At 45.0% G+C, this 26,148-nt stretch overlaps 2 protein-coding genes across 2 annotated transcripts in view; both read right to left on the bottom strand.

Moving 5' to 3' along the window:
• Positions 1 to 1,544: 1,544 nt before the first annotated feature.
• On the bottom strand, positions 1,545 to 12,883 carry LOC133131650 (uncharacterized). The gene is made up of 6 exons (XM_061247042.1): positions 12,646 to 12,883; positions 11,924 to 11,996; positions 11,025 to 11,354; positions 7,836 to 8,153; positions 5,403 to 5,696; positions 1,545 to 3,814 (listed from the first exon to the last, which is right to left on the bottom strand). Exons 2-6 carry the CDS (start codon positions 11,964 to 11,966, stop codon positions 3,372 to 3,374), a joined length of 1,428 nt encoding a protein of 475 aa, XP_061103026.1. The 5' UTR covers positions 11,967 to 11,996; positions 12,646 to 12,883; the 3' UTR covers positions 1,545 to 3,371.
• A 1,295-nt stretch (positions 12,884 to 14,178) lies between these two features.
• LOC133130441 (transmembrane protein 132C-like) overlaps positions 14,179 to 26,148 on the bottom strand; it is a 23,343-nt gene continuing 11,373 nt past the window's right edge. The window contains exons 11-16 of the mRNA XM_061245042.1: positions 24,930 to 25,411; positions 21,307 to 21,463; positions 15,931 to 16,008; positions 15,588 to 15,720; positions 15,120 to 15,221; positions 14,179 to 14,219 (exon numbers count right to left, since the gene is read on the bottom strand). Coding sequence (XP_061101026.1) covers positions 14,179 to 14,219; positions 15,120 to 15,221; positions 15,588 to 15,720; positions 15,931 to 16,008; positions 21,307 to 21,463; positions 24,930 to 25,411 — 993 coding nt within the window. The remainder of the gene's footprint in view (positions 14,220 to 15,119; positions 15,222 to 15,587; positions 15,721 to 15,930; positions 16,009 to 21,306; positions 21,464 to 24,929; positions 25,412 to 26,148) is intronic.

The raw sequence follows: 26,148 nt of genomic DNA, 5'->3' as shown, positions 1-26,148 counted from the left end.
GCCAATTACGCCAAACTTGGCTTTTGGCAGGACCGAGAATCGAACCATGGTCCCCGGTGTGCAACTGCAGCAAACTGTGTCCGCTGCATCTTAGCCTGTTGCGCCACCTCGGCCCTGCTTGATTTATGTATGTTTTGACAACAACGTGTCCTAGCCTACGATTTCTTTTTAAGAAACTTGAAATCAAGCCGTGGAAGATAAAACGTGTATTAATGCTATTCATATGTATTATTTAGGCTACTAAGCAGACGGCTTTCGTCATCCATGCTGCAAATCATAATTAAACAAATGTGTAATTTTAGGTATATAATGTACATTGTCATTGTGCTTTACAACGCAATTAACATAGAAGCCATTTAAATGTTCTTAAAGAAAATGTTCAAAATTTATGTCCATAAGTAAAACATTTTTGATACATTCATAGCTTTTTGTCGATACAATTACATTATTGCAACCCTGGGTTAATACCCACGTTATATAGCCCTATTGCAGTAACTGTCAACAAGGAGTTATTGTTAAATATAGGGTGCACACTAAATATCACACTAAATATCAGCATATTCTCCGAGTCCCAGTGTAAACATACAGATAATCAGAACCCTTGAAGAGTACAATCAACTTCCAAACTAGCATTTGGCAGAATACCCTGAGTACAACAACAGGCAAAAAATAACAATATCAAGGGGGAATACATAGTGCAAGTAGTGAGTAGTCAACTTTTTTGTATCCCACCAATTCTGGGTGGCAAATTCATTTGAAGTACAAATCCATCCATCCATCCATCCATCATCTCCAGCTTATCCGGAGTCAGGTCGCGGGGGCAGTAGGCAAAGCCGGGTATTCCAGGTGTCCCTCTCCCCAGCAACGCATTCTAGCTCCTCCTGGGGGATCCCGAGGCGTTCCCTGGCCAGGAGAGATATATAATCTCTCCAGCGGGCTCTGGGTCTCCCTCGGGGTCTCCGTTCAGTTGGACGAGCCCGGAAAACCTCCAAAGGGAGGCGCCCGGGAGGCATCCTGATCAGATGCCCGAACCACCTCAATTGGCTCCTTTCAACGCAAAGGAGCAGCGGCTCTACTCCGAGCTCCCTCCGGATGTCCGAGCTCCTCACCCTATCTCTAAGGCTGAGCCCGGCCACCCTATGGAGGAAGCTCATTTTGGCCGCTTGTATACGCGATCTCGTTCTTTCGGTCACTACTCAAAGCTTGTGACCATAGGTGAGGGTTGGGACGTAGATCGACCAGTAAATCGAGAGCTTCGCCTTCCGGCTCAGCTCCCTCTTCACCACGACGGTCCGGTGCAACGCCCGCATTACTGCTGACGCTGCACCGATCCGCCTGTCGATCTCACGCTCCCTTCTACCCTCACTCGTGAACAAGACCCCGAGATACTTGAACTCCTTCACTTGGGGCAAAGACTCGAGCAATCCACCGTTCCCCCCCCCCCCCCCCGCCTTCTGGCCACCTGGTACCTGTCTGCTGCTTCAGGGGACCCCCGGGCCTGAAGTACAAATGTTTGAACTAAATGTTTCACATTTAAAAATCAGCCCAGTTAAAAAAAATAAGAAAATTCCTGAAAAATGTCAGGCACTTTGTGGAGATTATATTGTCATTAACAAAAAATATATATTGAAAAATATATTTTTTTTGTTAGTGTGCGGCGGCACGGATGGTGCAGTGGGTAGCACTGCCGCCTCACAGCAAGGAGGTCCTGGGTTCGAATCCCCGTCGGCCGGGGCCTCTCTGTGCGGAGTTTGCATGTTCTCCCCGTGTCTGCGTGGGTTTCCTCCGGGTACTCCGGTTTCCTCCCACAGTCCAAAGACATGCATGTTAGGCTGATTGGAGAGTCTAAATTGCCCATAGGTATGAGTGTGTGAGTGAATGGTGTGTGTGCCCTGTGATGGACTGGCGACCTGTCCAGGGTGTATTCCTGCCTTTCGCCCAATGTATGCTGGGATAGGCTCCAGCCCCCCTGCGACCCTGTTCAGGGTAAGCGGGTTAAGATAATGGATGGATGGATGGATGGATGTTAGTGTGCGTTTAGATTAAAAAAAAAATTGTATTTACAACACATTTACAAATGTATTAAAGAATAGTGTTAACATACATTTGTGTACATATATATAAAAAAAACAAAAACAAACACCAGATGACCAAGAGACATATGCCACACTGCTGGTTCTGGTGCAGAGGAAGCTTTCCATTCTCGGACCAGGAGTTTGCGTCCTAACATAATAGCTGTCTGGATCCAGTCAGTGATTGTTGCGTTCAAATCACTTAATGTAGAAGGGTCACCCAAGATGAATAACCTGGGGGAGAAAGGGATCTCTAGGCCAATCATTTTTTCTATATTAGTATGTATAGTAGACCAAAACTCTCCAGTTCACTTTGTAACCGGAGATGGATGAGAACTTATCAATAATTTTGAATAAAGAAGAAAGGGACCGTTCCGGATCTGAGACCAACAGAAGAATATCATCCGCATATAACATTAGCTTGTGACATTTGTCACCAATCTGTATGCCCGGAAATGTAGGTTCTCCACAGATAGCCACTGCCAGCGGTGCCCCTTCCCAGCTCAAATGAAGACGACACAATACCATTAGTAAACACAGATGCCTTGGGATGATGTATATTAGTCTAATCCAATCTATGAACTTCTTACTGAACCCGAAACATACCAGGGTGGAGAACAAATATTGCCACTCCACCCTGTCAAACGCCTTTTCGGCATCCAGCGAGATAGCGGCCATAGCCTCCACTTCTGTAGCGGGGGGGATTGCCTGCTGCCTCTCGTTAGCCTCTTCCAGGAAGCCAATACGGCTTTCGACTTGAGAAATGCGGTTGGCAATATCAGCTAATTTGCCGTCTGTTGCACTTGTGGTCAGCCGAATAGCCTCTAGTTTGTTGTCGTGGGCCTCAGACTTTTCTAGAATTAGAATTAGAATTAATTTTTGCGAGCTCTTCGGCCGCTTCTTTTGGGAAGGAACCAACTTTATCAACATGGCCATCAACAATGTTAACGTTAGGTTCGACACGAGGGAATGTTAGCTTCTTCTGGTTAGCTAGATTAGCCACTTTGCTCGGCTTCTCCCCCCCAGATTTAGAGGAGTTTGCGTTGTTTCTAGTGCTATTTGGCATTATTGCACTCTACTTTTTAACAAAATAATTAAAATAGGTTTGGGCTCTTTGTCGAGTTTTGAAGCAAGTTACAAGCGGGGATGGGAGCAGCTCTTCCCTACGCAGCCATTCTCGTCAACCATGTCACGGGACTCCTCGTGCTTTGTCATTTTAAATGTTATTCTAATGCATCACTCTCACTCTCTCACTCTATTCCTGTCCATCTGTCACTCTCCCTCTGCCTCAGTCGTTCATTAACCATGGCCGAGACCCCTGCACCTCTTCTTCTCCTGCACTTCAGTCCGGTCTGAAAGCCCCGTTTCAGACACAGGGAGATGGGGTTCTGTGGGATCCGTTTCCGAAACAGGGAGATGGGGTTCTGAGGGATCCGTTTCGGACACAGGGAGATGGGGTTCTGTGGGATCCGTTTCGGACAGGAGGGGACGGTTTTGGGGGTCAGCAGGCTGGGTCTCGGTCACGGAGAGAGAGGGCTCAGGGACTTCAGGCTGCTGTAGTTCTGCTGCTGCAGGGTCTTCCACTGCGGCTGGTTGGTATGTGATTCTCTGTTCAGCCATTCGTCTATTAGCCTTTCGTCTGTTATTGCAGTACATACAGACTACAAGGCCAAAAACCACGCAGCCGAAACAACCAACGACCACTACCAACACGATCCAATGCACTGCTCCTGTAGTCTCTCCTGCAGAAGGAGACAGAGGGCAGAGAGAGAACATGGAGACAGAGGGTAGAGAGAGAACATGGAGACAGAGGGCTCAATTGGGAGAAATGCAGCAGAGCACACAATAAGAATAATAAATAGTCATTCATAGTCATAAATTAATCTGCCAAATGCCAATAATGTAAATAATAAATACAGCTGCACAGCAGCAATGCCAGGTGCTGAACCCCCACCATCAGGCCACACGGTGGCGCTAGAGATCCAGTGTCTATGCCGTCATCCATTAACATGCACCTGAATGTGACGATCAGATCAGAGGTCAGAGGTCAGAGGTCAGAGGTCACACAGTGCAGGCAGAGTCACTGCAGTCATGGACCTTTGGTTCAGCCACACATTCAATCTGGAGCAGCAGCTCAAGCACCACACCCTGACCCCAGCTGACCCCAGCTGACCTCAGCTGACCCCAGCGAACCTGCCACTTCTGCCCTGCCTGCACTAAGAACAGACCTTCCCGGATAATCATCAATATTTGTCATCGGCATAATTATTATTTGCAGAATATATAATTTCCTAATTAATGATTGAATTCATTCATTTAATTTATTTCTATATTACATATAATACTACTGTTACGCCCACTGTTTGCCCAGTGCCAGCCAGAAGCAGATGGGCTCCCCCTCCTGAGTTCGGATCTGCTCAAGGTTTCTTCCTGTTAGTCAGGGGTTTTTTTTGTGGCGCTGTCGCCCTAGGCATGTCATGTGTCTGCGGCAGCCATTTTGACTCCGAGGAACAAGGTGCAAGATGGTGCCGCTTCTGGTTGGCATGTGGTCTATTAACCCTGCAGGGGCTACACCAGTGCAAATTCAATCACGTAAAATGCGCAGTTTGTCATTCAACCGTTGTCAAATGGGACCAACTTTGAGGTGAGCATCAATTATTCATCCATAAAATACCAGCATAAACGGTCTAAATTGAGCTAGTTAGTAAGATAATGGTTCTCTCATGCTTTCTCCTGTCTGTTTCTCAACATTTATCAGTAGACTAGCGGCTAGTTAGGCAAATTCAACTTTTCAAATGAGTTGATTTCTCACGCATTGTAAGGAGAGACGGCTGATAAAAATCAGGCCACGAACAAGTCGAACCAGCAAACTGACTTCCATAGTCCCTCACCCCTCCACCACTCCCTCCAGCCCGGCTTGATATCACGCAAACCTCTGATATCAAGACCCATTCCACTGAGAACGCTCAGCTTCCATCGACTGAGAGCCGCCTCTGCTTCACTCAAACAGGTACATTTCACACAGGTGCCGTCAGCTCGAGTCTGCCTATTGCTAAGGAATGATTTGCCATAGCAGCACACCACACAACCAGACACTTCTGCTAATGCACAAGGGAACTGCATTTGCCTGTGAATATTCGACAGTCCCGGAAAGGTTCTGTGGCTGATGCTTCGGCTAGTCGGCCACTGGGGCCAGCCCTAATGTTTGTTGTTATTTTTATTAATTACCCTGTATTCACCCAATGGCTTATAGCACCAGTGGACTAAGAGAGCACCAGTAAGATGCCACGCCCTGGGTCAGGAGGAACACAATGAGCTTCTCGATGATACCTGAGATTTGTAGAGAGACGATGCTGATGGTCCTGTTGGTCTCAGAATCAGACACTGTGTAGACCCCGGCATCCTCCGGTGTTACACGCCTCAGCAGAAAGGTGTTTTCCTGGCCCAGAACCTCACATCTCTGACCACAGTGCTCCCCATATGTGACTGGGCCTTCTTTTGGGTCGACCATCAGCACCTCGTCCAGACCAGGGCCTGTGAATGTTACCCTCACTGGGTCTGTGGTACGGAGCCGTATGGAGAGCTCTTCACCAGCCTTCACTGTGCGGTTCTGGGGTGGGTGGCCTGAGAGGGGAGACACATCTTTTACATATTTGCAGGTTTCCATTCTCATGGACATTTGCAGGGAATATGAACATGCTTGTAAAAAAGTAAGAACGACAATATAGGGTAATACAGTCCCCTCCAAAACAGCAAGGACAACCCTTTGTTTTTGCTATACACTGAAGACAATTGAGTTTGAGGTCAAAAGATGACAGATCCAAATTTCAGCTTTTAAAAAAATGTTTGTTAAACAAACAGGAGGCAAGGACGGTGCAGTGGGTAGCACTGCCGCCTGACAGCAAGGAGGTCCTGGGTTTGAATCCCAGTCGGCCAGGGCCTCTCTGTGCGGAGTTTACATGTTCTCCCCGTGTTGCCCGTGGTTATGAGTGTGAGCGAGTGAGTGGTGTGTGTGCCCTGCGATGGACTGGCGACCTGTCCAGTGTGTATTCCAGCAACCCTGGTATATAGGCTCCAACGACCCTGTTCAGGATAAGCGGGTTAAGATAATGGATGGATGGATGGATTTATTAAACACCTTTCGTATCAGACCACCCAATTTTTAGGTGAGCAAATGTATTGGAATATGTGACTGACAGGTATTTCTTGTTGCCCAGATGTGCCCTCTTAGGTTGATTGGTTAAACAATAAATAGTTCTGAATGTCTACTCTTGGTTTTAGTCTTGGGTTTTGCCTGTGAAGACTGCATTTGAGTTAAAAAAGATAAACCCACTTGAAGACTGGAGAGCTGTGGGAGAAAAGCAGCCATTTTGAAGCTTAGAAAAGAGAGGAAATCAGAGCCATTGCACAAGCATTGGGGATAGCATGTACAACAACTGGGAATGTCCTGCAAAAGAAGGAAACCACTGACATGCTGAGCAACAGACATCAAACAGGTCGACCAAGGAAAACAACAGCAGTTGATGAGAGAAACATTTTGAGAGCTGTGAAGAAAAACCCCAAAACATCCGTCAGTTACATCACAAACAATCTCCACAGGGCAGTCAGTGACATGACAAACAATCTCCACAGGCCAGTCAGTGACATAACAAGCAACCTCCACAGGGCAGGGGTGAAGGCATCTCAATCAACTGTTCGAAGAAGACTTGGAGAGCAAGATGCAAACCACCATCAGCAGTAAGAATCGGATGGTGAGATTACAATTTGAATGACAAAAGACGAGCAGAGCCACAAAAGCTCTGGAACAAAGTTTTATGGATTGACAAGACCAAGATGAACCTCTACCAAAGTGATGGAAAGGCCAAAGTGTGGAGAAAGAATGCTGATGATCCAAAACATACAAGCTCATCTGTGAAGCATGGAGGAAAAAGTGTCATGGCTTGGGCTTGCTTCTGGAGTGGGCTCACTAATCTTTATTGATGATGTAACTTGTGACGGTATCACCAGGATGAATTCAGTGCCAACTCCAAGGGAGAAGTCATCCAAACTAAGTGGGAGGAACTTCCTACAGCAACACAATGATCAAAAACACACTGCCAACACAACAAAGGACTTCATTAAGGAGAAAAAATGAAAGTGGTTTTAGACTGGCCAAGTCAATCACCAGACCTTAATCCAAATGAGTATGCATTTCACCTCCTGAAGAGGAGATTGAAGGGAAAAAACCTCCCTGAAACAAACAACAACTGAAAGAGGCTGCAGTAAGCCTGGAAAAGCATCACAAAAGAACAATGCAACAGTTTGGTGATGCCAGTGTGTCGCAGGCTTGATGCAGTTATTGCAAGCAAGGGATATGCTACCAAATGTTAAGTGTTATTTACTTTCATTTACTTAAATTCTCTCTGTTCCAATACTTTGGTCCTATGTTCTAAGTAGTTTAACACATCAAGGTGTAAATACCAGGAAATAAAAGCAGAAATTATGAACTCTTGTCTTGTGTTCTTCTTTTCATCTCAACCCAAATGTATTCAGTGTATTGCAAAAACAAAGGAATTGGCCTTGCTGACCCAATACATTACACACAAATTTCGGAAGGGACTGTATAGGGCAAGAAAAAATTAATGATGTAAAAAATATTTAAAGAATATAAATATTCCTTTTTATTATTAAATATTTTACATTTTAAGTAAAAGTAATACAAGAACCCACACACCTGAGCTGCTTGCCTCCCCCCCAAAACTAGAGCTGTAAAGTGTATTTTACCTGTAACATGGAGCGTGGTTGAATCTGGGGTCCCTCTCTCTTTTGGACTGCTGTAGGAGCACTGGTAGTCACCTTGATCTGAAAAGCGTGTCTGTTTGATGGATAGAGACATGTTTCCATGGAGAGCCTGTTCTGGGGAAACTGAAGCTCTGCTCTTGATCCCGGACCCATAGGTGACGTTGTTATAGAGATGGTAAACCACCTTTCCATCTCTTTTCCAGAGGATATCCAGATCAACAGCACGCGCTTGTTTACTAATGCCCCCATAGCAAGGAAGACTGGCAGGCATTCCCACCACTATGGAAACACTTGGTGGGACTGAGAGAGGGAGAGAAAAAAAAACAGCAACCAAAAGTGACAAAAGGTGATTTTGAAGCCATTTGGTTCTGAGCCTGGGTTATTTCCCTGAAAACTGGAATCAAGGATTAATTACCATTTATATTTAAAATTTAGAGTCAAATTAGACCAACAACTACCGAGACATTTGTGTGAACAGTCATTTGGGAAGGGTTCTATGTCGCATAATAAACACACAGAATGGTGAAGTACATGATATAATTATATCAATGTACACTAAAAACAAATACGCAGTCAAAATCAGAAACAAAAGTACAGAATTCTTCTCTCAGGGGCTGCAGCTTGAGTCCCACTCTGTTCAACATTTATATCAATGAGTTGGCCACAGTGCTGGAGCAATCTGCAGCACCTGGACTCAATGACACCTTGATGACAAAGCAATACAATTAATTCTCTCCGCAAATGACCTGGTTCTGCTGTCGCCCACAGAACATGGACGATGACAGAGCCTGGTTCTGGTAGAGAAGCACTGTCAAACCTGGCCTATGCCAGATTCAATTTAGGAAATAAAACAATAAAACACAGTTAGTTACTCCAGTTTAAAAATAAGATCAACAGGATAGAGGAACGGTACAGGAACTGAAGGAGAAAGCACGCAGGGCATTCTACACCATGAAGAAAAATAACTGAAATTCTACTTCTTTTCTTAGGCCTTTAAATTCCCTGAGGAACATAGGTCTTCGATGAGACCCCTCCATCCTGTCCGGTCTTGTGCCCTCCGCTCCAGTTGTTGCCATGCCAGCCCTTCCTCCTTCATCTCCTGTTCTGTGGTTCTTCTCCAGGTGGTTCTAGGTCTTCCTCTCTTCCTCCTGCCTTGTGGGTTCCAAGTCAGAGCTGCATTGTGATAGATTTGTTTGGCTTCTGAGTGTATGACCTATCCAATTCCATTTCCTCCTCCTGATTTGAATTTCTATTGTTTCCGTAGGTTGGCGTCTGAGTTGGTGTTGGGCCAGTATATTCCCAGGAGGCATCGTAGGCAGGGGATAATGAATGTCTGTAGTTTGTCGAGTATGTTAGTGGCGGTTAATTAATGTCTGTAGTTCATTGAGAAGGTTAGTGGCGGTTAATGAATGTCTGTAGTTTGTTGACTGCCAGATGACTGCTCTTACTGCCTGAGCCATGTTGCCCCCAGTGTGCCATCAATTTCCACAGCATCTCCCCATCCACACAGTCAAAGGCCTTTTCAAAATCTATGAAATTGACAGAGACAGGGGAGTTTCATTCGATGGATTGTTTGATGATAATCCTGAGGGGGGCTATTTGATCTCCACAGGATCTGTTATTCCTGAAGCCAGCCTGGTTTTCCCTCAGTTTCTCCACAACTGCCTTCTGGAGCCTCTCCAGTAGAATGTGGCTGTGCACCTTCCCTGGTGTTGAAAGCAGCATTATTCCTTGGTAGTTTTTGCACTCCCTAAGGTCCGCTTTCTTAGGAATCTTGTAGCCATCTCTCCAGTCGGACGGGACATTTTCTTCCTCCCAGATGATTGGCGTGAGATGGTGAAGCATGTTGGTGGAGGTTTCAATATCTGCCTTGAGGGCTTCGGCTGGTATCTCGTCCGGTCCCCCTGCCTTGCCTCCTCTCAAGGCCTTAATGGCTTTCTTGATTTCTGTCTCGGTGGGGGGGTTGCAGTTTATCTCCAACAGGTTTACGGCTGGTGGAATTTCTGCTGTCAGTTGAGGAGGCTGCCTATTGAGCAGTGGACTAAAGTGTTCTGTCCACCTCTTAAACTGGTCTTGTGAGGAGTGTCCCCTGTGAGTTTTTAAATGTGTGCTTGTGTTTGTTTGAACTTGCCAGTGAGCTTTTTTGTGGTTAAGTAGAGTTCCTTCAGATTGTTTTTTCCTGCTGCTTCCTCTGCCTGTTGTGCTGGATCCTCGATGTACTTCTTGTTCCTTCTGACACTTTTCTTCACTTCTTTGTTTGCTGCTTCATATTCCTTCTGTGCTGTCACCTTGGTCGCTCTGGACTATTTTCGTTCAGGGTTCCTAGTCCTTGTCTTCCCATTATTAGTTTGTTGCCATTGTTGTTTCCTCCTATCTTTGCATTCATGTCTCCCATCAAAATCATGATGTCCTTTTCTTTCAAGGCCAGAAGTATATGATATAGTTGGTTGTAAAAGTGTTCCTTGGTTTCAAGGAACAAAAATATAGACTCAATGAACAACACCTGGCCATTGAGACAGGTGGACTCTGGCAGAGCAGGCTGGCCAGAGAGGCCAGGTTGTGCTCACTCTGTAACACTGAAGAGGAGGAGACCGAGTTTCCTCATACAGTAAGGCAAGGTCAATGTATTTCCCCAAAATAAAAGAAGTCAGCCCACAATCTGAGACACTCTCAGACACAGAGACGCTACCATTCCTTCTGGGAGAGAGGAGGGGATGTGGCAGCACAATATACTGCCACATCTGAGGGACAGCGAGAAACAATGACACCAGAAAGCAAAATGATTATAGTTCATTGACATTTTTGTGTTAACCTCTACATGTATGATGTCTCCTGAATTGTATTGTTTATTGTAGTTAAATTATTATTGCCTGTTATGTTTGTCAAAGCATTCTCTGATGGAACAATGTGAGTGTACCTTACCATGTCAATAAAAGTCATTTGAAATGGAGAGGGAGAGAGAATATAAGATTTGAACAGGTGAACCATGTTGCTTGGGGTAGATGAATGGCTGGATACAGCCCATGGTTTGTGGGTTTTCTACAGACTGGAATGATCCAGAACAATAATATACGTCATCAACAAAAAACATTTTGGGAAATGAAACTGAAATCCATGAGCACCAAAAGAAATTAACCACATTTGCAGGAAAAAAAGGCAATATGCACTTACCAGAAATTTGTAGCTTCACATCTGAAAGAATGGACCCATCCTTGTCCCGGCATTCGTAAATGCCTAGGTCATCATACACCACAGGACTGAGGACCAGGCTGTAGTTTCCTGGCTGCTCCTCACAGAAGGACTCCACCCGTCCCTGGAAGTCAGGTCCTGGGGAAATGGATCCATTGTGGAGTTTGGCCACAAGCAGCCAATCAGGGAATGCAGGCTGTTTAAAATACCATTCCACAACCTTATTGGGCTCTCCACTGTAGGGGAGGGTGATGGACTGGCCAATGCGTGCATATAAAAACACTTGGTGGGCTGAACATGTTTGTTGCAGGGCTAGAAGCAGGGAAATGAGAGAAAGTGGGGAAACTGGATGTTCAATCAGATTAAGAGAGAAATCTCACAGTGCTGGGCTTTTCATGCCCAAAGGAAAATAACAAAGTAAATATACCGTGGCCTCCACAATATTTGGGAAAAACATTTTACTGGATTTGTTTCTGTACTTGTCATTGGCATGTACTTTCCCCTCCAAAAGTATTGGAACAGGAAGGTCAATTCCTTTGTTGTTGCTATACACTGAAGACAATTGAGTTTGAGCTGAAAATATGTACATGAGATCTAAATTTCAGCTTTTATTTCCGAGTATTTTTATCTAGATTTGTTAAACTTAGAACATATCACCTTTTGTATCAGACAACCCAATTATGAGCAAAGGTATTGGAACAAGTGACTGACAGGTGTTTCTCATTGTCCAGATGTGTCCAGTTACAAATTGGAACAAATTGTTAAGAGACAACTTATTTGGCTGTATTTAGGTAGATCTGATGTTATATTCATTTGCAGGTCAAACATTTTTAAAAACCCTTTCATTAATGCTAAATGCAGCACGGCCTGTAGCTACTCACCCAGCAACAGCAGAACGACCATGCACAAAGCTGCACCACTCATTTCCGGGTAGGGTAGTCGCTACTAAAATGTCTGCAAAGGTATTTTGAAAGAAAAGAAAACTATTACGTAAAATCCCCTTAATTTCCTTTCCGACTTAACAACAAAATTCGGTTGCTAAAGGCCTTGGCTCTACTGGCTAGTTCTGCTAATAAGGAAACCAGGCTAGTTCTTGAAACAGAAATGACCGATGTCCCCTCCCTTAACTTTTAGCTTCTATTCTCTCCATCACACTGCACACAGGCTACTTACTCGATCGTTTTATTCCATTTTATTTTTGGGTTTGGGGTTAATGTTTCAAAAAGTTCAGTTCCAACCCATTGATGTTTTTCTTCTATACTTCTACACTATAAATTAATCTCCACCAGGAAGTTACCAGGAAGTACAAGAGGAGTTACAAAAGGAGACTGCATGTTACCCCAGTTTTCAAATTGTCTGAGTTGGCTGAAATAAGAAATATTGGAGCAGACAGAGCTCAGAAGAGCTTTGTCTTACGATATATTTCTAATGTAATGTAGCAGGGGAGAGGACGCTGGCGTTGACTGTCCGCCGCTTCTCCGCCTGAGCTAGATCTAACTTATCTATAGTTGATTTTACGGACTTTTTTTTAGATTATTCGTTGTTTTTAAGAGTGGTTTATTGAGCATTTTGTGCACTGAGCTTTTTGTGCGGATTTTCCTACCTGCTACCGCCCGTCTAACCCGCCGTTTCAGTCATCCATATTCGGATCACATGTACTCCTGGTTTACTTCAACGTCCACCACGCTCCAGCTCATGTCTCGACCAGCGCTGTTGTGAGGTATTTCCCTGGGCAGTTTTTCAGCTGTCCCCGGTGCGGGTTGGCCTCGTTGCCTGGGACCGCTACCTCCACAGTAGCCAGCCCTCCGCTAGCCGCCTTTCAGCCAACTAGCGGCACTGGATAGCCTGGCTGGCTAACGGGTAACCCAAATATGCTGAAATATTTCCCCTCTCAGCTGCTGGAATTTAACAACTGCACGACCCCCTCGTGCATTTCAGTTATCAAACAACTTGGACTTCTACGCCGACTTCGTTACACGCATAGCAGCTCCCGTCAAAAGTTTGTCTACTCCCAGCCTGGTCATTCAATTCCTTCCATCTGCTCTGCCGCACGCTCTGCCGCACCTCGTACACGTCATCAGAACATCGTCGCACCTGGATTTAGTAGCAGCACTGGAAACATAGTGAGGCTGCCTCACTCCAGGCTGCATTGAAAACGTGGAGTGGATTTCACACTGCACAGGCTGCACAGAAAAAGAGGAGTGGATTTCACAGTTCTTCGCCCCATACTGAGATTCATTACTCCTTCTACCGTCAAAATGGAATTATTGAACATTCAATCCCTCAACCTCAAATCCACTTTCATTCACGACCACATACTGGACAAAGGGTTGGACCTCATGTGCCTCACGGAGACGTGGCAACAGCCAGGGGTCTATACCACTTTAAACAAAGCTTGTCCCCCCGGTTACAATTACATTGAAAAATCCCGTAGCACTGGCCGCGGTGGTGGCCTGGCCGTATTCCACCGTTTCGATCTGGATTTGTCCCCCCTCTCTCTGCCTAACCACTCGTCATTCGAATGCCTTTAAATGTAACGACAATTCTGCTCATCTACCGCCCACCCAAACCAAACTCTGCCTTTATCCCAGAAATGCATGACCTTCTCACAACCCTCTGTACAACATCTGCCAATATCATTATTCTCGGAGATATAAACATTCATGTTGACACCCCCTCCTGCCACTCTGCATCTGCCTTTCTACAATTACTGGACAGCCTAAACCTCACTCAACATGTCAACGTCCCAACACACAACAGGGGGCACACATTAGATCTGGTCATCACTGACTCTGCCCCCATCAGCAATCTCCTTGTGTACGACCTGGGTGTGTCTGATCACAGGGTCATTGCACTGGAGCTGCCATTTCCACCCCCTCACACCAAGCTCAAGCGCCAAATCTCTTTCAGGAACATCAAAAACATTAACACAGACGCCTTAATTTTTGACCTCCAGCACCTCTCCTCTGCAAATTTTTCATCAGCCAGCGATTCAGTGGCTTTTTACAATAATACCCTGACCAGTCTCTTGGACCTCCACGCCCCAGTCAAAACAAGAACGGTTACTTTTTCACGCTCAGCTCCTTGGTTCACCCGCGAGCTGCGAAAAATGAAGGCAACTGGGCGTGTCCTTGGGCTACGCCTCAAGGCCACAGGCCTCACCGTCCACAAAATGGCCTACAAAGACCATCAAAAGGCCTATTCGAAATCCCTCAGAGATGCACAGTCACAGTTTTATTCCAACTTAATTAACAATAGCCCTGGCAACTCCAAGCAGCTATTTTCCACAATAAACCAACTACTCACACCGCAACTTCCCACACACACAGACATCACAGAGGAACAGTGCAATAACTTCATTACCTTTTTCGACACCATCCGGTCCCATCTCATCAGCCCCTCCACTCCACCTGCCACCACTGCCATCCCACAGCCAGGGATCTCCCAGCCTCTCTGCTGTTTCTCCAACATCACACAGCGAGAGGTTGAGGACATCATCAATACGATGAAATCCTCCACCTGTGCCCTGGACCCCGTTCCCACCACTCTGGTTAAATCAAGCATTTGTGCCATAAGTCCCCTGATCACCAAAACCATGAACCTTTCCCTCCAGTCTGGCCACGTTCCCTCTGTTCTAAAAACTGCCATCATTACACCCCTCCTCAAAAAACCCACCTTGGACTCGGCAGTCCTTGCCAATTACAGACCCATCTCCAACCTCCCTTTCCTTTCCAAGGTCCTGGAAAAAGTGGTAGCTGCACAGCTCCAGGACCATCTCCAACTCAATAACATTGCAGAGAAGTTCCAGTCTAGCTTCCGCACCGCCCATAGCACTGAAACAGCACTAGTCAGGGTCACTAATGACCTGTTGATGGCGGCTGATGCTGGCTCCCCTTCACTCCTCATCCTGCTTGACCTAACCGCAGCATTTGACACCATTGACCATCACATCCTCCTTCACCGTCTACACTCCATCGGCCTCTCTGACTTTGCTCTGAATTGGTTCGAATCATACCTCTCCGACAGAACCGAGTACGTCTCTTTGGGAGGGAAAAAATCCCGGACCCATCCTGTCACCTGTGGTGTCCCCCAAGGATCCGTCCTCGGCCCCGTCCTCTTCACCCTCTACTTGCTCCCCCTTGGCCGTGTCATCAGCCAGTATGAAATTTCCTTCCATTGCTACGCCGATGACACACAACTGTACATTAAGACTGACTCACCCCCCTCTGCAGCTCCGCCGTCACCATCTCCATCATCCACACTCACTACCTGCCTGGAGGAGATAAAGGCGTGGATGAAATCAAACTTCCTACAACTCAACAGCTCCAAAACCGAAGCCATCCTAATTGGCACCCCCCACCAGGTTCATTCATCCTCCATTACCAGCATCTCTTTCTCCGGTCAAGTCCTTCCCCTCTCATCCATAGTCACCAACCTGGGTGTGAAAATTGACCCTTACCTAAACTTTGAGGCCCACATTAAACACCTGTGCAAAACCTCCTTTTTCCACCTCAGGAACATTGCCAAACTCCGTCCTACACTCACCCTCCCAGATGCAGAAAAACTTGTCCACGCCTTTGTCTCCTGCAGGCTGGATTACTGTACCGCACTTCTCATCGGGATCCCTAGCAAGAGCCTCCTGAGGCTCCAATATATCCAGAACAGCGCTGCTAGGATCCTGATGAGAGTGCGTAAGTACGACCACATCACACCGATCCTCCACTCACTTCACTGGCTCCCCATCACCTCCCGGACTGAATACAAAATATCCCTTCTGACCCATCAGTGCATCTATGGAAATGCCCCCCCCTATCTCAAAGAACTCCTCACCCCAGAACCCTCCACTCAAAACCTTCGCTCTGCCAACATCAACTGCCTCCGTCCCCACAAGACCAAGCTCTGCACCATGGGCGACCGAGCCTTCTGCTCGGCTGCTCCCCGCCTGTGGAATGCCCTCCCTGACTACCTGAGAGCACCACAGACCACTGATGCTTTTAAAAGAGGGCTAAAAACCTACCTCTTTACCAAAGCTTTTTCTTAGTTTTTACATTTTATACATGCCATTGGGTGTTTTATTCCCTGTTTTTACCCTGTAGCACTTTGAGATTTGGTGTCCAAATATAAAGTGCACTACAAATAAAATGCATTATTATTATTATTATTATAATCTTCAAATAATTATCACCAAAGCTGTGAAGGGAGTGCTATCATTTATCCAGGGTTTTCTTTAGCTAGGCTACAGCATGTGGTCACTAGCTACAATTCTAGTGCACTTTTGGGTTGTCACATTTACTTTGTAACTTTTCATATCAAATATATAGCCTATAGCCGTCTTTGTAATACATATGTCAAATTTCTACAAATGTAGAACTTATTTGGTGACTACAATATATATATATATTTAACTGAAAACAGTTTTATGGGACAGGTTGTCTTTGCCAGTAGAAGTGGGGGATTTTATTTGTAAAGGGCATTTTTGATACTTGTTGGGTCTGCACAAATGTAAATGTATTTTGAAAATGTGGGTTGGGGCGGCAATAAGAGAGGTGCTTGGGTGGAGCGGCAATAAGACAGGTGTTTGGGTGGGACCACTGTGGGCCCAGGGCTGATGATGCCACATGGTATTATAGGCTGTTCTGTTCTTGAGGGCGCATAGAGAGGAGGTCACAGTCGAGAGGCTACAACACCATCGGGCCTTGTACAGAACTGTGTTGGAGAAACCTGCCAGGGAGGTCAAGCTTGAGGTAGATAGGAGAGGGGTGCAGTGGCATTTTCTGACCACTAGAGGACTCTCACAGATCACATGATAGTAGTAAGTCAAATATATCATATATGTAAATACTTGCTGATTTTTGAAGGAAACCAAACATTTGTTTCTTTTAATTTGAAAGTTTGATTCCTTTGATGAAAAAATTATTTTAAAAGCATGTTTTATACCCCTGTGAAAAAGGAAGCCATGGAAGGCTACAACATAGTTCTTTAGGACATAGTCTCATATCTACATGGTGAAGTTGACTTCACTTTGTTAGATTTTATTGATAAGAATCTTTAAGGGTGCCAATAATTGTGACCGCTAAGTCAGTATCTGAGACGTTTGTTGCCTGTAGGTGTCTACTACATGGTAGCCACAATTTATAATTTAGTAACATTTAACAGGTCACTACTACGAGTACCACAAGGTCAACCAAATTTAGCAGTAAAAGTCACAAACGATAAAAACCATGGAATGCTCTACCTGAAATTAAAACACAAACAGAGCCCAGGGTCTTTGAAAGAAAACATAAAACAATGGCATGAACAGAATCAGATTTGCATCCACTGACCATGGACACGTCTTACACCTCATGCATTTATGCTGTAAATCTCATTCAAACTACTATACTTTCCTTTTCCTTTCTATATCCGGTTGCAATTCATCTCATTTTATTACCAAAATAATTTTGATTTTAAAATGCAAAAGACTAACCAGGGTTGAAAATTAGATCTGGCTAGAAACCCATGTACAATTCATGTTTTTTAACATTACATTACATTACATTATTGGCATTTGGCAGACGCTCTTATCCAGAGCGACGTACAACAAACTATACTATAACTATAACTATAACAATGTTTGTAAGTATTGTCCCTGACAAAAAAACAAATATGTGTATGAGAAATCTGGAAAGCATCCAAACGCTTCTTATGTTGCCTGGTTGTATCATGTAAAAGCCATTTTATCAAGTTTTCTCCATTTCAAAGTGTAACTTGGCTTGAAGCCGTTGATGTTCAACTGAGTTTCAATTGAATTTCATGATTGCTCACAGAAAAAGCATTTGTTCCTCAAACCATTCAATTTTTGCTGGGAGGGCTGGGGTTAGGGTTTGGCATGGAGGTTTCATCTAACTGTAGATTTTGGAGCATCTAATCAAATGTACTGTAAGTGTCTGGAGTTCATTGACATCCCTGGATCTTTGATTGGTACTGGTTTCTATGGTGAGATGAGACAAAAATAGTTTTTGGCAAAAAACACCAGTGGTGAAAAGCATGGCCATGCAGAGAATAACCTAATCCGACACACATAAACATTCACATAAACATTCACATAAGAAATGCATTCACAAAAATTAAATCCACAGATGCAGGGGCATCACCAAGGTTTGAACACATTTGGGACAAAGTCATATGGGGCTGAGCTGGGAAGGGGCGTTCCATGCATTTTACCTTTACAGGTTAAATTACTGTAATGTTTCACAGTCAGTATGTATAAATATAATAAACAAGGAGCCTGATGATGACAGTAGATTGGACTGAAATTATGTTCCAAAAATGTCATGTATCCATTTAACTCATGTCATCTATGCATACATCAAACAGTAACATGTAATAGTTCCATTTAGAGTTTTCTAACATTCACAAAACAATCTTATAAATTGTGTTCTTTGTAAGAATTTAAGGAATATTTTGCAGTTATAGAATGACAGCTTTGTTTTTGCCAGATGGCAAACTATCTCATAGATTGCCCACCAAACTAATTTAGACATATCTACTTAATGTAGTAGGTAAGTTAATATTGCCATTTAGTGCTTGCACAGTCTGCAGCAGTAATTCATAAGGGTCCCCAGAAATGTTTTGGAACCTTACATAGTTAAATACTTTACATAGCTAACGTAAACAGTAGTTACATAGCTAAGTACAATGCTAACGATAGCCTAGGTTAGCCTCGTCGTCTTCTTGGGATGTGGCGTTAATTAAATTAGTCCCCCACAACTGATACCACTTTTAACTGTCTTGTCATATGTTTTTTAAATGTACCTTTTCCGTTTGATGAAACACCTTCTTCGATCATCACGCGGTGTCAAGATGACAATATCAGAGCTAATGCTGCATTCCAGACAACTCGGAAGTCTTTCCGACCTCATACTCGGAAAAGAGCAATAGCAATCACTCAAAGTCCAAATTCAAATCCATCTACCCCGACTTCACAATAAGGAACCTGTCTGACGTCACACAACAATGGCAGCATCCATGGAGGCACGCATCGTAAATAGTAAACCATCAACTAAAATGCAACGCAAAGTATTTGTTCCTTCATGACATTTGAATAGAACATACTGTCATATAGTAAAGCCTGTTCTGCGTGTCAATTGATTTGAAACAAAGTTGCCGATGTTATTAGTTAGCTGGTTATGGCAAATGATCTCTGAAAGTTATCTTCTCTGCACAAAAGTTATTTTAGAACATTTAAAAACAGTGAAACCATTTGTAAACATATCATTTACTGACTTTTCCTCATTAGCGACTAATGTAACTAGACCGGAGAACAGCAGACAGTTCATGTGGTTTATACACTTGCCACATAAACACCACCAGTTTTTCATGGTCAGCCATATTTTTCGTTTACGTTTGGTGTCGTGCACCTGGAACGTTCCATTTACCATCGGAGGTCGGAAATTTCCAAGTTCCGACCTCCGATGGTAAATGGGAGGCAGCATAAATTGAACCATGGAGAAACCGGGAGAAACGTTTCACGCATAGACATATGGTTTCAAGGCTGGAGTTGTCTCTGACAGCCCGCCCACAGTTACACTCTCATTGGCTGTCCGCAATGTCAATCACATGAGTGTGGACGAAATTAGTGGTTATGTTTTTATCAGTCAGTCGGGAAGTTAGCAAACCATTATGCACGCAGCGAGAACACTGGAAAAGATTCCCGGGTGAGGATCCTATAGTGTTGAACAGAGGAAGGCGTGGATTTGTGCTGATATTTTGACAGATACAGAGTCACTGCAGGGAAGGAACACTGACATGCAGGGGAAACGCAGTGCTGACAAAGCTAAAGTCCTTTTAAAAAATGGGGACAAAGACACACTCTAGATCAGGGGTCGGCAACCCTGGTCCTGGAGAGCCGCAGGGTGTGCTGGCTTTCGTTGTTACTTGGCATTAATTGATCAATGAAAGCCGTTGATTGCACAGTTAACTCACCTCACCTGGTTTCTTGGGTCTGAATCGGTTGCTTATTTTAAGGTGGAGACGAAAGCCAGCACACCCTGCGGCTCTCCAGGACCAGGGTTGCCGACCCCCGCTCTAGATATACTCAGTTCCCTCTGTCACAGTATCTGCCAGTATCACACTCCTTAATGCATTTTCAGAAGATGAAATAGTTTAATGAAGGTTTCAGCTTCAATAGGGATAACGTTCAGTGTTAAGCGCACAAAGCTAGGTAGGCTATCTGGTGAGCTTAGATATTTGAAGACCTACACCTCCCAGAGCTGGCCATCTACAGAAGTGTAGAATCTATAGGGAGGTAAAACGGATGTATCGGCAATGATACTTCAGATATACTGCTCTCTATTAAATAGAGCGGCAAAAGCTAAATATAAGCAAACTACATAGTTGAAGTCGGGATGTTTTTCATGGTTTATATACATAGCTATATACTGAATACGATGGCGTTTCAGTAGGCTTAAACTCAGCCTCCCATGATACTTTCCCTTTCAAAGTGACGAAATTCCCACAATAGGGACCATCCTGATGCCACCGACAGTGTGTCAAGTTACCTTTATTTATGGAGCGTAGTGCTGTACAATATTCATAAAACAAATAAGACAATATGTTTATGCACACTATACAAGGAATATAGTGTCTGTGTTGATTTATTGTCCCGACTCGTGCGATTTAAAAAATCCGACAACTGGCATGATTCTAACATATAAACTTGATTACAAATTGGATATATATTTATAATCAGTGGCCTATCGATGGCAACCTGAAACTAATGTCAAGCGCAATTGTGTGTGTGAATGTGTTGGTACGTCCCGTGACACTGGCCATCCCAGAATAGATAACGTCATCTTTGTTGTTGCATTTGGTACACAATGCCGTCTATGATGAAATCCGCTAGCATAGCACTTTGCAGTAAACCTGAAATGTTGTTCCCTATGTGAAAACTTCCACTTTACCTCCCTATTGAGGACTACAAATCCCAATGTTGTGTATCTGGGGGGGGTGTAGGATTTATGGTCTAAAGGCACAGAGAGACATGGGTAGTTGTACTGAGCCACAGGAACAGTGAGAGAGACAGTCTGTGTGACAGACAGGTGACAGTCGTCCGCTAGCCAAGTCCACTCCTCATGCGCTCCTTTGTTTCTTCTCCTCCTTCCTCACCATCACCTGCTTTCTCTCTCCACCCATCCTCCTCTGGGCACTGGGCCCCCCTCCCTCTCTCCCTCCCCCTCTCCTTCCTTCTCCCTCTCCCCCGCAGGGCGCAGGGGAGGAAGTTTGCCAGGAAGAGGAGTGTGGAGAAGCAGAGGAGGGAGAGCAGGGTCCCGGCCCCCACCTGCAGCTCCCCGTCCCCCCCGCCGCCCCCCTCTCTGCTGGGGGGGGAGAACCCCCCGCCCCCATTACGGCCGGGCCTCAGCACTGCTCTCTCCAGTGGGCTCCTGGGGGAAATGAACATGAGAGTTTTACTACATCACAAGAGTGAGAGTTTACTACATCACAAGAGTGAGAGTTTACTACATCACAAGAGTGAGAGTTCACTACATCACAAGAGTGAGAGTTTACTACATCACAAGCGTGAGAGATTTACTACATCACAAGAGTGAGAGTTTACTACATCACAAGAGTGAGAGTTTACTACATCACAAGAGTGAGAGTTCACTACATCACAAGAGTGAGAGTTTACTACATCACAAGCGTGAGAGATTTACTACATCACAAGAGTGAGAGTTTACTACATCACAAGAGTGAGAGTTTACGACATTACAACTGTTCATACGAACAGAGGATGATGTCATTTTGATTATGTATTAAAAAAAAGAATATCTTGGGCATATCTTAGATATGGCTTACAGTCCCCTTCAAAAGTATTGGAACAGCAAGGTCAATTCCTTTGTTTTTGCTGAACACTGAAGACAATCGAGTTTGAGGTCAAAAGATGAGATGACAGTACATTGTACATTTATGTCCTGGTATTTTCATCTAGATTTGTTCAACAGCTTAGAACATAACCCCTTTTGTATCAGACCACCCAATTTTTAGGTGAGCATGTGACTGATAGTTCCGATTGTCTACTCTTGGTTTTAGCCTTGGGTTTTGCCTGTGAAGGCTGCATTTGTTTTTTTCCCCATTTGTTTTTTTCCCATTTTCTCCAAATTTAGTGGCCAATTGGGATATACTGACGTTTTATGGTAAATTGTGACATTTATATAGCGCCTTTATCCAAAGCACTGTACAATTGATGCTTCTCATTCACCCATTCATACACACACTCACACTCGCACTCACACACCGACGGCGATTGGCTGCCATGTAAGGCGCCGACCAGCTCGTCAGGAGCATTTGGGGGTTAGGTGTCTTGCTCAGGGAGACTTCAACACAGCCCAGGCGGGGGATCGAACCGGCAACCCTCCGACTGCCAGATGACTGCTCTTACTGCCTGAGCCATGTCGCCCCCAGTATGGACTGATGGGACCGAGATTAACCTGGTCTAAAGTGACAGGAAGGCCAAAGTGTGGAGAAAGAAGGGACCTGCTCATGGTCCAAAACATACAAGCTCATCTGTGAAGCAGGGTGGAGGAAGTGTTATGGCTTGGGCCTGCATGGCTGCTTCTGGAGTGGGCTCACTCATCTTTATTGATGATGTAACTCATGATGGCAGCTGCAGGATGAATTCAGAAGTCTCCAAAAACATACTGTCTGCTAACTTACGGAGAAATGTGTCCAAACTAATTGGGAGGGAATACAACAACCCAAAACGCATTGCCAACACAACAAAGGACTTCATTAGGTAGAAAAAGTGGAAGGCTTTAGACTGTCCAAGTCAATCACCAGACCTTAAATCAATTGTGCATGCATGTCACCTCCTGAAGAGGAGACTGAAGGGAAAACCCCCCGAAACAAACAACTGAAAGAGGCTGCAGTAAAAGCCTGGAAAGACTTCACAAAAGAAGAATGCAACAGTTTGGTGTCAATCGGTTGCAGGCTTGATGCAGCTATTGCAAACAGGGATATGCTACCAAATATTAAGTGTTATATTTACTTAAATATTCTCTGCTCACCTAAAAATTAGGTGGTCTGATACCAAAGGTTCTATGTTCTAAGTAGTTTAACACATCTAGGTGTAAATACCATGAAATACAGTGGGAGCAATAATTATTTGATCCCTTGCTGATTTTGTAGGTTTGCCCACTTACAAAGAATGGAACTGTGTAGAATTTTAATCATAGGTACATTTTAATATTGAGAGACAGAATATCACAAAATAATCCACAATAACAACATCATATACATTTTATAAATTTATTATCATATTTTTGCATGAAATAAGTATTTGATCCCCTACCAATCAGCAATAATTCTGGCTCCCACAGACCAGTTAGTTTTCCATTAAGAAGCACTCCTACTCTCAACTCATTACCCAAAACCCCTGTGTCGTTAAAACTCGTTACATCGTTATATAGCTGTATAAAAGACACCTGTCCACACAATCAGATTCCAATGTTTCCACCATGGCCAAGACAAAGGAGCTGCCTAAGGACATCAGGGACAAAATTGTAGACCTGCACAAGGCTGGGATGGGCTACAAGAAAATAAGCAAGCAGCTTGGTGAGACATTAACAACTGTTGGAGCAATTATTAGAAAATGGAAGGAACACAAAGTCACCGCCAATCTAAATGTAAATGTAAATGTTTGGCATTTATATAGCGCCTTTATCTCCCTCGGTCTGGGGCTCCACGCAAGATCTCGCCTCATGGGATATCAATGATCATGAGAAAGATCAGGGATCAGCCCAGTACTACACAGGAGGAGCTTGTTAATGACCTGAAGGCAGTTGGGACCACAGTCACGAAGAGAACCATCAGTAACACACTACACAGTGAAGGATTAAAATCCTGCTGCGCAAGGTTCCTCTGCTGAAGAAGGCACATGTACAGGCCCATCTGAAGTTTGCAAAGAACACCTGGATGATCCAGAGGAGGCTTGGGAGAAGGTGATGTGGTCAGATGAGACCAAAATAGAGCTATTTGGCATCAACTCAACTCGCCGTGTTTGGAGGAAGAGAAATGCTGAGTACAACCCCAAGAACACCATCCCCACTGTGAAGCATGGAGGTGGAAACCTTATGCTTTGGGGGTGTTTCTCAGCTAAGGGGACAGGACGACTTCACCGTATCCAGGGGAGGATGAATGAGGCCATGTACCAGGAAATTTTGGGCGACAACCTCCTTCCCTCAGTGAGAGCACTGAAAATGGGTCGTGGATGGGTCTTCCAACATGACAATGACCCAAAACATACGGTCAAGGCAACAAAGGAGTGGCTCAAAAAGAAGCATATTAAGGTCCTGGAGTGGCCTAGCCTGTCTCCAGACCTAAATCCCATTGAAAATCTGTGGAGGGAGCTGAAGCTTCGAGTTGCCAAGTGACAGCCTCGGAACCTTAAGGATTTGGAGAGGATCTGCAAAGAGGAGTGGACCAAAATCCCTCCCAAGATCTGTGCAAACCTGGTGAAAAACTACTACAAACATCTGACCTCTGTGCTTGCCAACAAAGGTTTCTCCACCAAGTATTAAGTCCTATTGTTCTATGGATCAAATACTTATTTCATGTGAAAATATGATATAAAATTTATATGATATGTTATTGTGGATTATTCTGTGATATTCTGTCTCTCAATGTTAAAATGTACCTATGATTCAAATTCTACACAGTTCCATTCTTTGTAAGTGGGCAAACCTACAAAGTCAGCAGGGAATCAAATAATTATTACTCCCACTGTAAAAGCTGAAATTCTTTAGTGCAGTGCAAAAACAAAGGAATTGGCCTCGTTGTTCCAATATTTTTGGAGGTGACTGTATTATTGCTCTGCAACAAGGATGGAAAGATCTTGATGTATTTATTTTTTACCTCAGGCTGTGGTTCCTGCCACCATAGGCATCTTCATCCTCCTCCTCCTCCCTGTCCAGGCCGGAGGAAGTGGTCAGTTCATACAGCTCTCTCTCAGACAGGTCAGACATTTCCAGCACCTCGAACCAGGGCTCCTCGCCGCCCTCAGGGTGGAGCTCCCAGTCCACATTCACTCTCACCCAACCAGAGCCCCTGGCTAGCGTCTTAGTCCCGCCGCTTCCTCCCCCGCCTGCTCTCTCATTGGCTGCTTGCTTCTGAGCCGAGTCAGTCATTGGCTGACAGGTGGAGACCAGCAGCTCTGCCCTCAGCAAAGGTCCGCCCCCATCGCCCTGGGCAACCACCCGCTGGGTCGGCCCGGGCGTCACGGCGACCACAGTCTCAGCCAATGAGGACAGCTGCAGGGAGAAGGGGGCGGGCTCGAAGGCGGAGACTAGCGTGGCCGTTTCATCGCTGAACTGGAGCCAGACGCTGAAGGATGCTTCCTAAACGACACAAACACACACACACAGCAGTGTAGCGCACACACGCATGCACACACACACACAAGCACACACACTCCGCAGCTACAGAGAACATACGTCCCCAACTGCACTCTGTTAGAGTCGATTTAATGCCATTACTGCATATGTTTCAGACCACTTTAGGACACTAGCAAAAATCCATGTGTGCTTGCAGACATTCTTTAAAGAAACAACCATTTTGACCAACATTGAGAACAAAGTTACGCTTTCCTTTGCTCGTGTGTACATGAGCGACAGCACGTGTACATGAAGGGACACTGAAATGAGCAGCAAGGAGCAGGTGCTTCACTCGTCCTCAGAAATGAAGCGGAGGTGTGTGCCAGAGACACGGGGATGGAGACGGCTGTGGCCCGCTGTGGCTGTGGCTGTGGCTGGCTGTGGCTCGCTGTGGCTGTGGCTGTGGCTGTGGCTGTGGCTGTGGCTCGCTGTGGCTGTGGCCCGCTGTGGCTGTGGCCCAGCAGAGTAAGCGTGTTGCTCAGGGAGCCAGGGGGGTTAAAATGCAAGGTTAATGGCTCAAACCCCAGTTTAGCCACAATAAGATCTGCGCAGCGGTCGGGCCCTTAACCCCACATTGCTCCAGGGGGGATTGTCCCCGACCTAAGCTCATCAACTGGAAGTCGCTTTGGATAAAAGCATCAGCTAAATGTAATATAATGCACGGTCACAGATGCTGTAAACGCAATAAACATTCACATTCA

This window comes from Conger conger, chromosome 6 (genome assembly GCF_963514075.1).
Source record: "Conger conger chromosome 6, fConCon1.1, whole genome shotgun sequence".
NCBI lineage: Eukaryota > Metazoa > Chordata > Actinopteri > Anguilliformes > Congridae > Conger > Conger conger.
The sequence above is the reverse complement of the archived record's forward strand: the minus strand, read 5'-3'. Positions and strand labels throughout refer to the sequence as shown.